Raw genomic sequence first — 16,161 nt, 5'->3', positions numbered from 1 at the left:
CCCACCCTAGGAGACAGACATTTTTTCGCGCCCTGCCTGAATTGAAATAGCCTACTATTGAGAACCTGCTAATATTTATTTAGATTAATAAAATTACCGGAGATAACATCTGCAACAACTTAAAACAATTTCCAAGTTCAGTTTAAAACTCGATTTGTAACATTTAAACAAGACTGCTAAGTCTGTGTGAATCTCAAAACAGAGAAACAAGAGCAAATGATTAACTGGGGTTTGCATTTAATGAAAGATATTTTTAAACAGTAAACATTGGTCACTTGTCAGCTTCATCAGCTTATTCCCTTTCAAAAAAATAATAATATATGATCATCTTTCAAGCATGAATAAAGACAGCAAGTCCCTCTGTCATGACTTGTAAGATAATAGTTCTTGTAAAACTTCTGACCCTTGGTATTATCATTATTTAATATAAAATAAGTAACTCATTAAAATAAATAAATAAATAAATAAGACACTAAGTCCCGTCTGCCGCTCGTGCCTGACACCTTTTATCAGTAGTATCTAGTCTCATAGTATTAGAACATGTTGTACTTGTTGATTAACTCACGTTGTTATGGCAATGAATATGCCCTCAGCTGATAAAATAATGCCAGCGTTTTTTTTGACTGAAAATTAGCACCCATGTCAACTTTTTCTGCTCCTTGCACCTTTTCATGCTTATCATGCTATGCAGCATTACAAGCCTCTGCCAACTAAAACATGCAGTAATTCAAGAAGAGGCATAGATAGAATCGCCTTGTGGTCAACTGTCATTTAATGGACTGATTATTTTAAGGTTTTAAAATGATTATTATTATTATTACCTGGTAATGCAGCTGGAAATTGTGGATTTTCTGATAAAGATTAGCTAGCCTTTTTGACAGACAAAACAGCAGAAACTATGTTAAGTTGCATTTTGGGTTTTGTCGAACAGGAGACGCCCACCCACCAATCAGAGGTTAGAGATCCCTCCAGGAAGGTTGTGCTCGATTTCACTAGCCCATTTGAGCCTGTTCATTATTGTACAGCATCCATTCTCTCATTGCTTGTGTAAAAAAAAAAAGGTAGAATATTAGATTTGTGGACGAAACGACATGGTGGGCTAAGGCAAGTTTTGGGTGGGCTTGAGCCCACCCAAAAAAGGTCTAGCTTCGCCACTGGCCGCCACCTAGGTACTTTGCTACAATATGATTTCAACTCAAGCTCATTTCTTCTGGCATTACCATCTCACGGGAATGTAAGATAACACAGCTGGTGAAGAACCATCCTAAACAGGCAGGAGCTTCTTCTGTATGAAACCCGAATAAAATCCACATCTGCAAACAACATACTTTTATTAAAAATGTACAGGGTCAAGAGTGCTAGTGTTGATGTATTGGGCTGCTTTGTTAAGCTGCCTTCTGTTCCATGCTGTGAGAGTAGGCTAACTTGGCAAATTGTTGAGGGCCAAAGAGACAGTAATGCTTTATAATCAAAAACACATAATGGATAGGGAATAGGAAAAACAAAGTACAAACTATTATAACGGTTATCTTAATAAAGAGCAACTACCAAGATCTGCACTTACTATATCATATTAAAAACAGACTATATACACTTTTTAGCTCATCTACCAATACATTTTTCCTTTCATAAAATATATATGTAAATATGTATATTTCTTAATTTTTTATTTTAAAGGGGATGCTTTTTCGACTTTCATGACCTATAAACGTTGTTATAATGATTGATAGTCATGTTTAACCATACTTAAGTGTCAAATAATAACGTACATGTATTTCGACATATTCCCTGCTGACAGTCTGGGGTGGCTGTGCAGAGCGCTAAACACTCGGGACAACGTTTGCGATTCACTTGTTCACATTTCCGGGAAATCATCTACGTAGATGCACTCCTGCCGCGCCCCCATATGCCTGGTCAAACTGCCCGCACGCGCGCTTCAAGGAAGGTATTAACCAATCACAACGGAGTTGGGTTGGCAGCAGGGGGGCGAGGGGGCGGAGAAGGACGAAACCGAGCGTTGACAGAGAAGGCTGAAAGCGCCCAGATGAGAGGTAGAGTTTCCCGAAAATCTACATCGTTTTTTGTGAATGGTTAAACATGACTATCAATCATTGTAACAACGTTTATAGGTCATAAAAGTCGAAAAGCATAATAGGTCCCCTTTAAGCAATTACATGTTATTGCTTAGTGAAATTATTTATTTTTCCTTGTCTTCGTTGTTCTTCTTCCTGTTATGTTTGTATTCTTCATGCTCACGGGGCCTGTTAACTGGCGTACACAGCTCACAGGAAGCAAGAGGACGGAGATTGCCTTAGGGTAGATGGGGCAAATGGTGAATTGCACGCCCTCCTCTCAGCCTAGCCCTTGAGTGTTGCGCATGGAGGTGTAGTCATCAACAGAGAAATAGAAAGAGAAACCCATTTGCTTGCTTTGGCTCCATCTGGCCTACGACTTGATCCATTATTAGCTTTGTTTAAAAAAAGTTCATGAAAGAGAAGGGGGAGGTGGGGCTCAGTGGGAGGAGCTACGGTCGTTGGCCACGTCCTGCAGCCTGCGGAGCAGTGCCGATTGGTTCTCTGGACACGCCTTCTTGGGCTCTGGCTCTTCCTCCAGGGGCAGGCTGTGCTTCCTGCTGGGACTCTGCCCCGTGCGGATCATGCTGTTGATCTCCCGGAGGCGCTGCAGGGGGCGATAGAGGACACAGAGATCAGGCTGTGTGTCATACCTTTAATAATAGGTGGAAATATAATAGCATCGTGTCATAAACTCATGTTTGTGTCTGCATGTTGTATGTATTGTTGGCTACGATATGATAGTCATGTATGTGTTTGTCTGTGTGAGTGTGAGTGTGTGTGTGTGTGTGTGTGTGTGTGTGTGTGTGTGTGTGTGTGTGTGTGTGTGTGTGTGAGTGAGTGAGTGAGTGAGTGAGTGAGTGAGTGAGTGAGTGAGAGAGAGAGAGAGAGAGAGAGAGAGAGAGAGAGAGAGAGAGAGAGAATGTGTGAGTGTGTGAGTGAGTGAGTGAGTGAGTGAGTGAGTGAGTGAGTGAGTGAGTGAGTGAGTGAGTGAGTGAGTGAGCGATCAGGATTGGACGGAGTGGGCGAGTGAGAGAGAGGGTGTGTACAGTGACTGTACGTGTGCATGCGTGCGTCTGTCCGTCGGCGTCTGTGTGTGTGTGTGTCTCACGTCCGACGGGCTGTTGCTGATGTAGTAGTATATGTTGTGGCGGGGGGGGGGCGTGGCGGGGCCGCTAGTCCCGTGCGGCGAGACGTAAACGCAGTGTTTACTGGACAGCTGCACACGGCGGGCCGCACCACACCTCACGCTGGGGTACGGACACAGGGGAGGGGACTCCGCCTGGGGCGCGCACACACACACACACACACACACACACACACACACACACACACACACACACACACACACACACACACACACACACACACACACACACACACACACACACACACACACACAAAATTACAGGATTATTAATATGAATACTCAAGCATGGCTCAAGTTTTGAATCTAATAACTAGATTCTACCCCCCCCCCTCAACTACCCCCCAAACATATTCCCCCCCATCAGGCAGACTTACCCCTGCGGAGGGAGAGCTCAGGGAGTATCGCAGAGCAAAGGGCCGCATGGGCGTGATGTAGACCTGGTTGTAGAAGCAGATCAGGTCCCCCCGCTCCTCCTGGTCCATCAGAGAGGTGGAGGAGGTGGAGGGGGTGGAGGTGGTGGAGGGGGTGGAGGTGGAGGAGGGGGTGGAGGGGGGGGTTCTCAGATTGACACCTGTAGGAGGCGGATGGAGGAGGGAGAACAGTGTCAGAGACGGGCCGAAGGGAAGTACCTGCCATCTTCCTAGTTCATCCGTATGATATAGTGTTCCACTCCTGGTTCGTCGTCTGCTGTTGTGTAGACCTGATGTCTACTTTTTTAGTACCGCTGTTGGGTAACAGCGTTAGGGCGATGTTATATATGAAAAGCACCACACACCCCGTCATATTACTTGTGACCGAGAAGTTGAACTCTGTTTCAGCCACGGAGATCAAAACACACACTGGCTCCACCTTACCCTGCTCTTGGGTTTTGGTGCTAGGGGACTTCAGCTTGCTGACTTTGCTGCCATCTGAAAGGTTCCTCCGACTCTCTGAGATCAAGACACTCCTGTAGACCTGAGAGGCACACAGTAAAGGGGTGTCAGCCGCATACATACAGTCAACATTATCACCCTGAGTCACACACACAGGCCTTCTGTTAACATGGTCACCGACTGTATTAAGTAGTATTGTGTCCACAACGTCAATACAAATAATACTGATTGGTCCACCAGAGGGAGCCAAAGGGATACCACCACACAGAGAACACAGGGTCTCATGTCATACCACCCCACTTGTTAAAATGATCCTATCAATGGGTACTTTGAAGAGCATTTTGGCTGTTCACAGTCTCTTTATCGGTGCAGGTTTTATCATAAACAAGATGTGGAAACCGTGCGTAATCAGACAGAACGGAGCTCTCCATCTCAACCAAGAACGGTTTCATATCACAGATGTAGGGGGCTGTAGTGGATATGAATCAGCCTTACGGTGCTGCAGGCTTGCGGCTGGGTCCTGTAGCACTTCATGATGTTCTGGAAAGATCTGTCTTCTCTGGTGACCTGTAGAGAAGCAGCTCGCTTAAATCGGCACCTCTCACCCCACCAGTATGTCCATCAACCCTGTGTGTCCAACCCAACTCAACGACACAGTACACACGCAGAACTACAGACAGACAGACAGACAGGGGGGCCGAGGAGCAGGCAGACGGACGGACGGGGCCACACGGACCTTGGCCATGACGTAGACGGCACACATGAGCAGCTGGTCGAGGTGGCGGTTCATCAGGAGCTCAGTGCAGTGGACCAGCGAGTACTCGAAGCACGACCAGATCTTCTGCCGCAGCTCACGGGAGATGTCCAGCTGGGAGCACAGGTCTCTGAGCCGCAGGCTGGCCAGGTGGTACACCTGCAGGACAGGGGGGGGGGGGGGGTGGGGGGTCACTAGGTTCTGATCCCGAGGTGCTGCTTTGGGTGGACGACTCGGTACAGGCGATAGATTGAACCCCTGGTGAGGTGTTGACTCTCACAAGTAATAATGATGCGTACAAGACGAAGAGAAGCAGCATGAGGATGGGACTGTTTATAACACCTAATATAAGACTCAAAGAGAAGTCATGGGAATATATAGAAATTTGAATTATGGAAAATGTCTACCATAAAATGCTGTTGAATTTTAAGCCTGCTGAAACATTGAGACCTAACAAACAAGTAAAGGTGCATGATGTCGTGACATCTTCCATCCTGACTGACGACGTCATGTCAGGCCCCGTCCACACGGAGCCGAAATGGGCGAAAACGATCCGGTTTCGTTTTATGCGGTTCAGGAATGTCTCCCTAAAGACGGATCCATTGCGAAACCGCATCGAGCTGTAGAAACGCTGTAGTAAATATTCAAGGCGCTGGTTCTCCACAGAGAAAAGTGGAGCGCCTCAAGCCTGCGCGCTGTATACAAACATTCAGTCACGAGGAGATTCAACCTTTTAAATTGAGCAAAAGTACTTTTTAATGTAAAGTTAGTAATTCAATTCATCAAGGGGCTTTATTTAAAGTTACAAAAAGAATACAATAAAAAAACTTTAAAAGAATTCAACGCAACTCTGACGTCCCCCAGCTGGTGGGGGGGGGGGGCGATGTCGCGATCGCTTGCGTTTCAGGCGTCCACACGAATCCTAACACGGAACCGCCAAAGGTCCGGATAGATTTGAAACCCGGGGCCTCAGTCACTGCGAGGATGGGTTTACCCGCTGGGTGTTAATGGTGACCCTCACCTTCCTGAAGAACAGCGACAGGGAGCCCTTCCTCAGCGGCACGCTGGCCGGTCTGCTGGGCGGTTTGGGGGCAGGGGATGGGCTGCTAATGGCCCCCGTCAGAGCTTGGGCCGAGATGGGATGCAGCGTGGTCGATCCCTGGCCCGGGATCATCTGGAGCGGGAAGAAGGTGATCCCTGCAGGTTCAAAGGTCATAATGAGGATCACGTGTCCACGGTCTACATGGATTGAGCCAGAGCCGAAGGGTTGGGTTGTGTTGGTCGGTGAGCCCTCGGCCTCACCTTGCAGGGGTATCTGCACCGTGACTAAGGTGGGCTGGGCGTCCGTGGTGTCCACGAACAGGCGGCGGCGGTGGGGGGCGACGGCGCTGGGGGGGGAGTTGTACCTGTCCAGCAGGCCGGTGGGAGACGGGGACACACCTGAAGGCGGGGACAGGGGACAACCTTCTGTTGTACTGTCTGCTTCTGTCTCGTTACGGGTCGTCGGACGGTTACTCCAATGTGGGCACCTGCACAGGTTTGCTACGGGACACCCACCTTTGAGGGTGCTGTTGGCGCTGAGGTCGGGTCCACGGGTGACGGGGGTGATGGGGGAGCTGTTGGACCTGCCGCCCGCCGCCTCGCTCTCCTCCAGGTAGCGGGGGGGCATCACCTGAAACACACGGCGGCCCTACTTAAAGGCTCAGAGGACCCTGCTCTGTTATGAACACGATACGTCCCTGTGCTGGGACGGCACAACCAAAAACAGGCTAAGGGATCGGATCCAGTTACACACTAGTGAGAGACTAAGCACAGAGGACCTTCTATCACATCACTTGAATTAAGCAATTGCACAATTTGAAAAAATGTAATCATGTAATGTAATCGTAATGTAATCATTTCCTGATTCCACAAGAAAATAATAATAATTGTGTTGTTATGTATGAAGTCATAATAATATCATAAATACCATTTAGAAAAAACAATGCGGTCCATAGAAGTAAGTTAGTTGGAAAAATGTGACGATTTTCCCATCATCAATAAGTTTAGGTAGATCCTATTTGTGAGCGAGTGAGGGAGGCTAGTGTACCTCCTGGCAGGTGGGGACCTGGCCCTTAGCATTGCGGAGAGAGTCCCAGAGCGGGGACTGGGAGCCCCAGGCCAGCCTCTCCACCACCGTCTCCTCCACATGGTTCAGGTGCTTCACCACCTCGCGGAACAGGCCCTGCTCGGCCCGCACCAGGACCTCGATCACCTGGACACGAGGAAGGAGAAGCATCTATGTGTGTTGCGTTGTTAACTAGAGTCAAGCATTGCAATGCTAGCAATGAGTGTGTGTGTGTGTGTGTGTGTGTGTGTGTGTGTGTGTGTGTGTGTGTGTGTGTGTGTGTGTGTGTGTGTGTGTGTGTGTGTGTGTGTGTACCTTGTAAAAGTGGTAGGCCTGGATCTTGAAGATATTGAGGATGTTTGGGAAGTCTCCCGGCGGTCTGTAGGAGAAGATGACGATCTCCAGGCAACAGGCCATCAGAGAACCATGGAAGATATCCTGCTCTAGGATGCCCTGTCCCACAGACAGACACAGACACAGACACAGACACAGACACACACACACACACACACACACACACACACACACACACACACACACACACACACACACACACACACACACACATACACACACACACACACACACACAAACACAAAAGAACGATAAACATCAAACGTGTATTCAAGTAAACAGGCAAATGTTTTGTCAATATTTCGACATAAAAGGGCAATTACAATGTACCCTTCCCTAAAATAGAGCCTCATGATGTCTCATGCATCACGTTTTTAAGTTCCTTGATGGCTATAAAATTCAAATCTGTGTATCTCAAAAGTGTATCCTGCTATACAACAGTGCAACGCTGGTAAGAACTGCAAAGCCAGTGGAGCCCCGGGGTGCATGTATGAATTAAAGATTACAATTTGGAAAAAATCATTGTAAACTAGACTTGAGTTCTAACTGAGATGTGACGTTGTTTTCAATTCCAATTGTTTAATCTTTTCTGCATCCCTTACGTGTAATATACTCCGACTAGCCCATTGTGCGACTGGAAGGTTTGTGGCAACACATCACATCAGTGTGTGCTTAGCTGCTTGGTGCATGTGGGGCTTACTCACAGAGAGGTCGGCCTCTCCCAGGATCATCTTCTCCCTCTCCACGATGGCCTCCAACATCTTGTAGTACAGCGCCTCCCCCAGCCGGAAGAACTTCACTGCCACGTCTTCAGGGAGAAGCAGACCCCCAAACCCACTCAGCATTTCTCACTCTTGCTTTTCACTGCTGTCATTGTCCCTGTCTGTATTATGTATGGTGTGTTGCTGAATGAAATCATGCTTAACGTATACTGTCCTCACTACACAAGGTGTCTGCATATGTTTGCATATTTGATTGTAGCATTCATATCTGTTCTCTAGTGTTCATGTCATTTCTCCTGCTAATTCAATGGCCGGAATCAACCCAATTGAGGGGTTCACTGTGTGTTAATGCACTAGTGTCTAGACTCACAAGTGTGTGTGTGTGTGTGTGTGTGTGTGTGTGTGTGTGTGTGTGTGTGTGTGTGTGTGTGTGTGTTCACCTTTCCCCATCCCCGGGCCCTCCAGGCTCTGGTCCTCATAGTGTTGGCAGAAGGTCTGGAACATCTCCTTCAGTCTCGTACTGATGACATCACTGGGGTCCCTAGCACAGGCTCTGTGGATAGTACAGAGACACAAGGTGATGCTCAGACACACACACACACACACACACACACACACACACACACACACACACACACACACACACACACACACACACACACACACACACACACACACACACACACACACACACACACACACACACACACACAAAGACACACGCATAGCGTCCCCTGGGTGTTACCTGAGGATCTGGGTGAGTTTGGCGCTGGGCCCCTGTGTGGCCCCTGTCAGCAGGCTGTGGAGCCGGCCCACACTCTGGATGGCTGAGGACACAGGAGAGGACAGCCGGGGGTCCGGGGGGTACCTCCTGCTGGACAGCGGTGTGGAGACCTTCAGGGCCGTGGCCTGAGCACAGACAGAGGACAGGTGGGTGCAAGGAATGCAATGGAGTGCAGTCTCCGATTAGGAAGGTAGGGCTGCACCTCTTTAACTTCAAGTCCATTCAGAATCACGTCGATAAGGAGAAGGCAGGGGTTCCATTTCCAAGGCGTCAAACAGAGTATATTTCGGCAGGGAGTGGATCTAACTAGTATTTATTTGTTTATTTGACAGGGACAATGCACAGCTCATTTGCCGTGCCATTTTCAACAGTATTCCCTAGGCGGGAAACAGAGGATATCATCTCTGTCAAAAGGAAAACCTAACAACTAAATAAAAACAATAACCCACGATTGTACAACCGTAAGTAGCCACTACGCTCGCCTCTCTTGCCTCTCTTTATCTCAGAAATCCTAGCCGATATCAAAAGAAAAGGATCATCTCCCAAGCACAAAAGCATGGACGAGACATCATAGAAATTAAATCAAGAGCAACAAGCAAGTAAATGTCAAGCTGACCTATGTGTGCATGCGTGCGTGCGTGTGTGTCTGTATGCGTGATTCCTTACGGTGAGGCTAGCGTGCAGCCTATAGGCGGCGCTGTCCTGGTTCTCCGGCGCTCCGCTGAGGCACGGCGCCGGGGTGCCGATGTCCTCGTTGGCCCCCTCCCCGGTGAAGATCCTCTCGTCCAGGCTGCCGGTGGACAGGACGTGCTCCTCGTACACCCGGCTCAGAGAGGAACTGGGGAACACAGCGGCAGCACGCGCAGGTCATGATATGCTGCGCCACGTGCTTTGGTATCATGCTGCGTAGTCAGCTGTACAGACTACATCATGCTATGCTGTGTGCTATAATATCTATTGTTAGCATGCTATTATAACAATTAGTAGTACAGAATAGAGACGGCAATAGAAGAAGAAAATGTATAGTGTATAACAGAATAGAGTCGATTATAGTAGAATAGATGATGGTGTAGTAGAATAGAATACAGAAGGCAGCAGTGGTAAAGCTTAAAACTGGCGAGGGAGAAACATACAAACTGTCTCCGAAGTTCATTGGGTCAAGGAAACCTGTCAAGGTGTCCTCTCTGCCTTTCAGGATCTGTGGAACACACACACGTATACATTCAAAATGTCTTCCTGAAACCCATCCCTCCGAAAAAATGTGTGCATGTGTGGGTGTGCGGGTGTGTACCCTCTTGTGGAAGAGCATCTTGATGAAGGGCTTCCAGAAGTGTTCTTTGACTCCTTTGGCCTCCAGGACCAGGCCGTCGTTGAGCTCACACAGCTTCCCCAGCAGGCAGTAGGACCCCGGGGCCGGCCTGTAGTCCTTACTGCCAAACTCCTCTGGGAGGCCTAGAGCACACACACACACACACACACACACACACACACACACACACACACACACACACACACACACACACACACACACACACACACACACACACACACACACACACACAAACTTCATCATAAAATTGATATATTGGCTTATTAATCAACTTGAAGGAAGTGAAGGAGGGTCCCCGGGTTGTACATAGCTGCATTGTTTCTTTGTGAGAGTGTTCTTACTCACTCTAAACTTAACCTTTCGTCTGAAGTTCCTGAGGTGCAACAAGTACTGTATTTCTTCCCGGACAGTAAGCAGACTGGCGGAGGTGATAAGATGTGTGTGTGTGTGTGTGTGTGTGTGGTGGGGGGTGGGGGGGGGTGTGTGTGAGATCTGCATCATTATCAGGGATCACAGCCTTCCCCTTTATAAGTGTTCTAGACAAGTGGTGTTGACAAGCAGTTAAAACCACATAGAGGAAGCAGACTGTTAAGTAAACTGCGGTGAAAAATAAAGTGCAGCCAGGTTCGCTCCTGGATGCAGTTTTCTGATGTCCCTGAACCAGTAGCTAGAGCAGCGTTGGGCACATTTCTCTTTATCCAGAAGGCCTTAGTGACTTAGAACAGGATGGCACCACCACTAACCTTTGGCTGGGTGCAATCAACCAAGATATGAATCATAATGTTCCCGGCCAGTCGTTCTCTCTGTGGGGCAAAGCCCGAAACAATCCTTACTCCTGTGCATGATCATGTTTTGACACGGAGAGGAGGGGCTATTCACGCTACTCAATATTCTTTGTTCGCCGGTCATATATAGAAGTCGGTGGCCCGACTATGTGAAGTCTATGTGTGGGAGTCATGGCGTTGCGGGCCGGATTGAGGCGGACCAGTGGCCGGGTCGGCCCCCGGGCTTATGTTGCCTCCATGAGCTGGAGGATAGTTTACCAATTCCTACTGGAGATGATGGAACAAAATAAACGATATAGTCCTGAACTTCTGTCAGACATTGATAGTCTAGGAAGACGGAGGATGAGGTTTTCTAACTCGTTTTCTTCTAATGAAATTATCATTGCATTTTTATAGATCTTGGTTAGGGGTATAATAGATAAGTGTTTGCGTTACATGGATTATTAAAAGTCTTTCTTACTACATTCTGATGTACACATTTGCATTAAGAATTGATTTGGAAATGTTACTATACATCATCGCCTCATAAAAACTTTGGCAGCTTTCTTAACCTTCAAACAATCCTTTAAAAAGGATTAAAATCACAATCCATTTGACTGAAGCAAGATCTGCATCACGTGTGAACGGCTTCCCACGCTGTCTTTAGAGGGGCGAATAAGAACAGGGAGAGTAGTTCAGGGTACCTCTGAAGTCTGGGTTGAGCAGGTCTTTCCGGGCATTGCAGAGCAGGGCATTGGTGAAGACCAGGTCCAACGCACACAGCAGGAGGTGGTAGGAGTTGACCAGGTCGTCACTGATCATCGGGAAGTTACCTGCAGACCGGGATGAGTGAGGAAGAGGAAGAGAGGTCGTTAAGGGAGGAAGAGAGAAACAAGTAAAAACAAACAAACAAGCAAAAGAAAGGTAGAAGAAAAATTCAATAAATAAGGAAAGAAATAAAGTTAAATTCCTTCCATTAAAGTTGGGTGCTTTTTCTATGGTATCCATAGTAAAGAGATAAATAAGGGTAAAGGTAAGTTACTGAATAACAGTAAAAGGCTTTCCTTTCTTTAACTCACCTCTATTAGACCCCTAGGACTGAAGAACAGGCAAGCACAGACATGTTTCATTACAAATATTTGCCCAGATTCTAACCAATGTGGGGATTTCTGTGGCCTGAGCTGGAAACAATACAATGACAGCCAAGCAGCCTCTAGGAAACAGACCTAATAGTTAACCAGTATAAACCTCAAGACTGAAGATGGATGTGACTATGAGCAAGGCATTTTAAACAAATTTCAAAGCCAGCAACAGCGTCGGTTTTTGCACGTTTCGTTTGACTTCCTTTGTTAAAATAATATAAATGTCTGTGTTGACATGGCTACAATGATTGACTGGACCATGTCCAGCCGGTGCTAACAAGCCTGAACATGTCCTCACATTAAAACCTATTGTTCACACCCTCCACCCTGGCCCCAGCAGACGTTCTGACCCTCCACACTAATCTAATCTGTGGCTTCGTTGGTGCTTAGCAGCACTGCTGGCCCACTGCCAGTTTTTTCCAGAACATCGCTTCGGCTCTGAATTCCCTATACTCTGATGTTCTGGTGGGCTTGCTTGGGTGGTACACTTGAGTGGCTCACTCGGTTGGCTCACTTTGGCTCAATTCGATTTTTTTTTTTTTGGATTTGTAGGATGGACCCCCCATTTTAGAATGACTACACATTAATTCTAACCATAGCTTTTGAGTTACACAAAGTGTTTTAAAATGTCCCGAATAAGGGAAAATGATGCACAAATACATTTAGTCAAAATATATTTACATAAAAACAACAGGAAGAAATAGTCAGAATCCCTTTACTGAGATTGACAGAAGAGATTCTGTACCGTTTTATAGGTTCCGTATATGAGCTTTCATACTCACTTTCATACTGCTGCCGGACATACCCCCCTCTTAACTGCCATGTTTAACACTAGTGTACATGTTCAACTGAACTTCAACTGGTGCTTTGGTTGGTGAGTCTCTTCGTGGTTACCTTTCGCATGGATAAATAGAATCCAGCAGAAGTTGAAGACCTCGGAGACAGTGCACGGATGCCGTCTGAGGAGGGAAAGAAGATTAAGCATTCATTCCTAAATGCATTACCCGAATGTTCTCTGTTTGCTTCAAATACACATAATCCCATAATTAACCAAATGTCTCGTGCTTTGACAAAAGCTTGTGTCACATGAATGCGTTACATGTCTTTGCTGGTTGGCAAGGGCACTGAAAGCACTATTAAAATGGGCTGGCCTGGGGGTTATCCTGCAGAAACCCCCACAAAATGTAACATCCTTTTTCTGTATTTACACGCCCTCTCAGGTATGTATGTCTTGGCAATTCAAAAGGTAACCTAAGCAAATGACATGTAAAAAGTCATATTGTTTTTTAAGGCCAACTTACTATAAATATCTATATTTAGCTAACTTTTGATAGATCAGTACCAATAATAATTAGCGATACCACCAAGACAGTATACATGGTTGTCCACGGCCATTTAGAAACAAAGTTCGGATTTAGTCAAATGTCTCTTAAACAATGCCTAGTGGATGCGACGCCCATGCTGGTTGATTCTGGTTGCTGTCTCGATTGCCATCACTATGGATCCACCTGTATTGAAAAACGAAACACTGCAGCACGAGACGAACAATCGTCTCTCTTTGTCTCCTGGGGTGAGGGGTGACGCATTTGTCATTGTGAGGTGTGTATTCCTGTCACCGTGGTTACGCCGCCGTCCCCCCCTACCTCTGTTTGCGGCTGCGGTGAACCCGGGGCGGCTCCTCGGGCGGGGCCTTGAAGATGGACCTGAAGATGGGGACGTACTTCTTGAAGATGACCGCCGACACGGTGAAATTACGCTCCAGCTTCTCGGTGCTCTGTCGGAAGTCCTGGGGCACGCTGGCCATGTCCTGCCACTTCTTCATCTTACTGAAGAACTCCACCAGGCTGAGAGAGAGAGAGAGAGAGAGAGAGAGAGAGAGAGAGAGAGAGAGAGAGAGAGAGAGAGAGAGAGAGAGAGAGAGAGAGAGAGAGAGAGAGAGAGAGAGAGAGAGAGAGAGAGAGAGAGAGAGAGAGAGAGAGACATCTGCTCAATACATACATACATTTCGAGTCCTTTGGATAATGTACAACATATTTATTTTTAAACTCCCTAAATTCTATTGTTCAACGTCTGGTCTCGTTTTATATGAGTATATGTTTTATTCAACTTTGCTAACTTACATTTACCAGCCATGGACTATATGTTTCAAGGTTCAATTGTCACTCTAACAGGCTGGTGGTAAACTGGTCCAGGAGACTGTGGAGTGTGTTGCAGTAAATCAGCTTCTGAGACAAAGGGCATGACAGGGTCCTCCATTGCTTTGGAGACGGGGGAAAACTTTTGTACAGCCACTCACAACAGTGAGTAGGCAAGGAATTACACTGTAAATCCCCTGCCTTTTGCACAAGATAGCATTAAGAAAAAGGGACAAACATAACTCATCATTGACCGGTTGGTAGTATTTCTGGTATAACATGGGGAAGCGGTGGACGCCGGCTATGTTGTATGTTGACCTACCTTTGTTCTGAGCAGCGTAGGATCCTGGTCAAGGAGACATAGTTGCCCTCAGCGGTGCCTTTACCCACAGTTGGCACAGAAGACCTACAGGCCACGTAGAGGGCACATGCCAACCAGTGTAACTCACTCCCCTGGGTGGGTGAGGTTGTCGTGGGTGAGGAGGAGGTAAAATAAGGAAAGGAGGGGGGAAGGACAGAAAAGCACAGACAGAGAGACAGATGCAAAGTGTCACACTCTTTATTGGGAGCTGGGGCATCATATGTCACCAGGGCAATCAACCATTTTGGAAATTCTCCCCTCTAGTGGTCTAATTTCATCGTTTACATTTGTCACATGTCATTTGTTAATAATGTTTTCTTACGTGTCTTAAGTCACTGAGCAGAATTTCTAAACGCGTCTATTAATTCGTGTTTCAAACAATGATTATAATAATACGTCTATCGGAACAGCGAGCTGGTACTTGATCAGTACTGTTATTATACAGTTGTAACGTAAGAATATAAACCCATTGCAATGGAAAACCATATCGAGAAGTGTATATTTTAAGAGACGTCTGAATATCTACACTTCACAAGGAAGTTCCAATGCTTTAACAAAATGCTGAAGGAATTCAATATCGCCAATTATTACTGAAGATAAACACACTGTTAACAGTTAGTGAATGTCAGCGAAAATGTATACACTGTAACAGTGAACGAATCACACTGCAACAGTTAGTGAATGTCACTGTAAAAGTGTACGCTGTAGTAGTGACCCCATCACACTGTAAGTTTGTTATTGTCTAAAATAGGCGCGTATGTCCAAGCTGTATTCGAACGCAGAAACCAGTAAACAACATCATATACCAGTAGATATATCAGACATTAGGGTTTACCTCCAGAGTGTAATTCCTGTTGATGTTCTCGTAGCTTTTCCATGCCTCACTGCTCGCCTCCTCGTCCATATTCAAAGCTCGACACAGATCCTCAAACCCAGTTCGGGCTTTCTGCATAAACTCGTCCTCGTCGCTCATTTTGAGTTGTCGAATAGAGGTTAGCCCAAATTACGAACTTTAAAACGTACCCCTACTACCAAACCACGAATGTCTTAGTCCTCAGAGAGAAAATAAACGTGTAACAGTGTTATGAACGCGCAATAAAGACGAGGGGTCTGTAGTATGGCCATTTAAATGCCCTGTGACTGACAGTTACTACGTTGCGTAGCGCGTCTGCGACTAAAACGTAGGGTTCAGTAAACGACGGCGAACAGTCTGCGGGTAGGTCATTTGCTGAAGTACTTCGTATGTGAATAGCCACATAACGTCAACACAACCGACGCCCACTAAAAGTGCGTTGCAGCGAATGGGTGCAAAGGAAATACTCTACTTCCGGTTGTGCGTGTTTCTCATGTCAACACGATTCTTTTAGGAATCCCGATTACGTTTCGAAATATATTCATGGTTTTACGCTTGTAAAGATTCTAAAACGAAATATGAAATGAGACTGGTTGGAAGGAAATGCTCTACTTCCGGGTGCGCGTGTTTGCCATGTCAACACTATTTTCTTTGGAACCCCTAATTTACATTTCAAAATATATTCATGGTTTTAGAATTTATGATTCTAAATATAAATGCTGCTTGGAGGTACAACTAAATACCGATAAAAAAACGTTTAA

General features: G+C 46.4%; 1 protein-coding gene across 1 annotated transcript; it reads right to left on the bottom strand.

Moving 5' to 3' along the window:
* Window positions 1–1,314: 1,314 nt before the first annotated feature.
* On the bottom strand, window positions 1,315–15,792 carry rbl2 (retinoblastoma-like 2 (p130)). Its single transcript, XM_030366482.1, has 22 exons — window positions 15,383–15,792; window positions 14,509–14,639; window positions 13,695–13,895; window positions 12,946–13,010; window positions 11,614–11,742; window positions 10,107–10,267; window positions 9,949–10,013; window positions 9,482–9,653; window positions 8,777–8,940; window positions 8,472–8,584; window positions 8,014–8,117; window positions 7,271–7,408; window positions 6,938–7,102; window positions 6,406–6,520; window positions 6,151–6,288; window positions 5,870–6,045; window positions 4,831–5,007; window positions 4,590–4,661; window positions 4,077–4,176; window positions 3,597–3,793; window positions 3,184–3,354; window positions 1,315–2,679 (listed from the first exon to the last, which is right to left on the bottom strand). Exons 1-22 carry the CDS (start codon window positions 15,518–15,520, stop codon window positions 2,512–2,514), a joined length of 3,060 nt encoding a protein of 1,019 aa, XP_030222342.1. The 5' UTR covers window positions 15,521–15,792; the 3' UTR covers window positions 1,315–2,511.
* Between the last annotated feature and the right edge of the window lie 369 nt (window positions 15,793–16,161).

The sequence above is a fragment of the Gadus morhua genome, chromosome 9, assembly GCF_902167405.1.
Source record: "Gadus morhua chromosome 9, gadMor3.0, whole genome shotgun sequence".
NCBI classification, from domain to species: Eukaryota; Metazoa; Chordata; class Actinopteri; order Gadiformes; family Gadidae; genus Gadus; species Gadus morhua.
This window is presented reverse-complemented; position numbering and strand designations above follow the sequence as displayed.

Coding starts and splice junctions, on each gene's coding strand:
- rbl2 (XM_030366482.1), bottom strand. CDS start 15,520: ATGAGCGACGAGGACGAGTTTATGCAGAAAGCCCGAACTGGGTTTGAG. Junction 7,103..7,270: donor AGGCCTACCACTTTTACAAG/GTACACACACAC, acceptor CCTCGTGTCCAG/GTGATCGAGGTCCTGGTGCG. Junction 5,008..5,869: donor TGTCGCTGTTCTTCAGGAAG/GTGAGGGTCACC, acceptor CCTGTCCTGCAG/GTGTACCACCTGGCCAGCCT.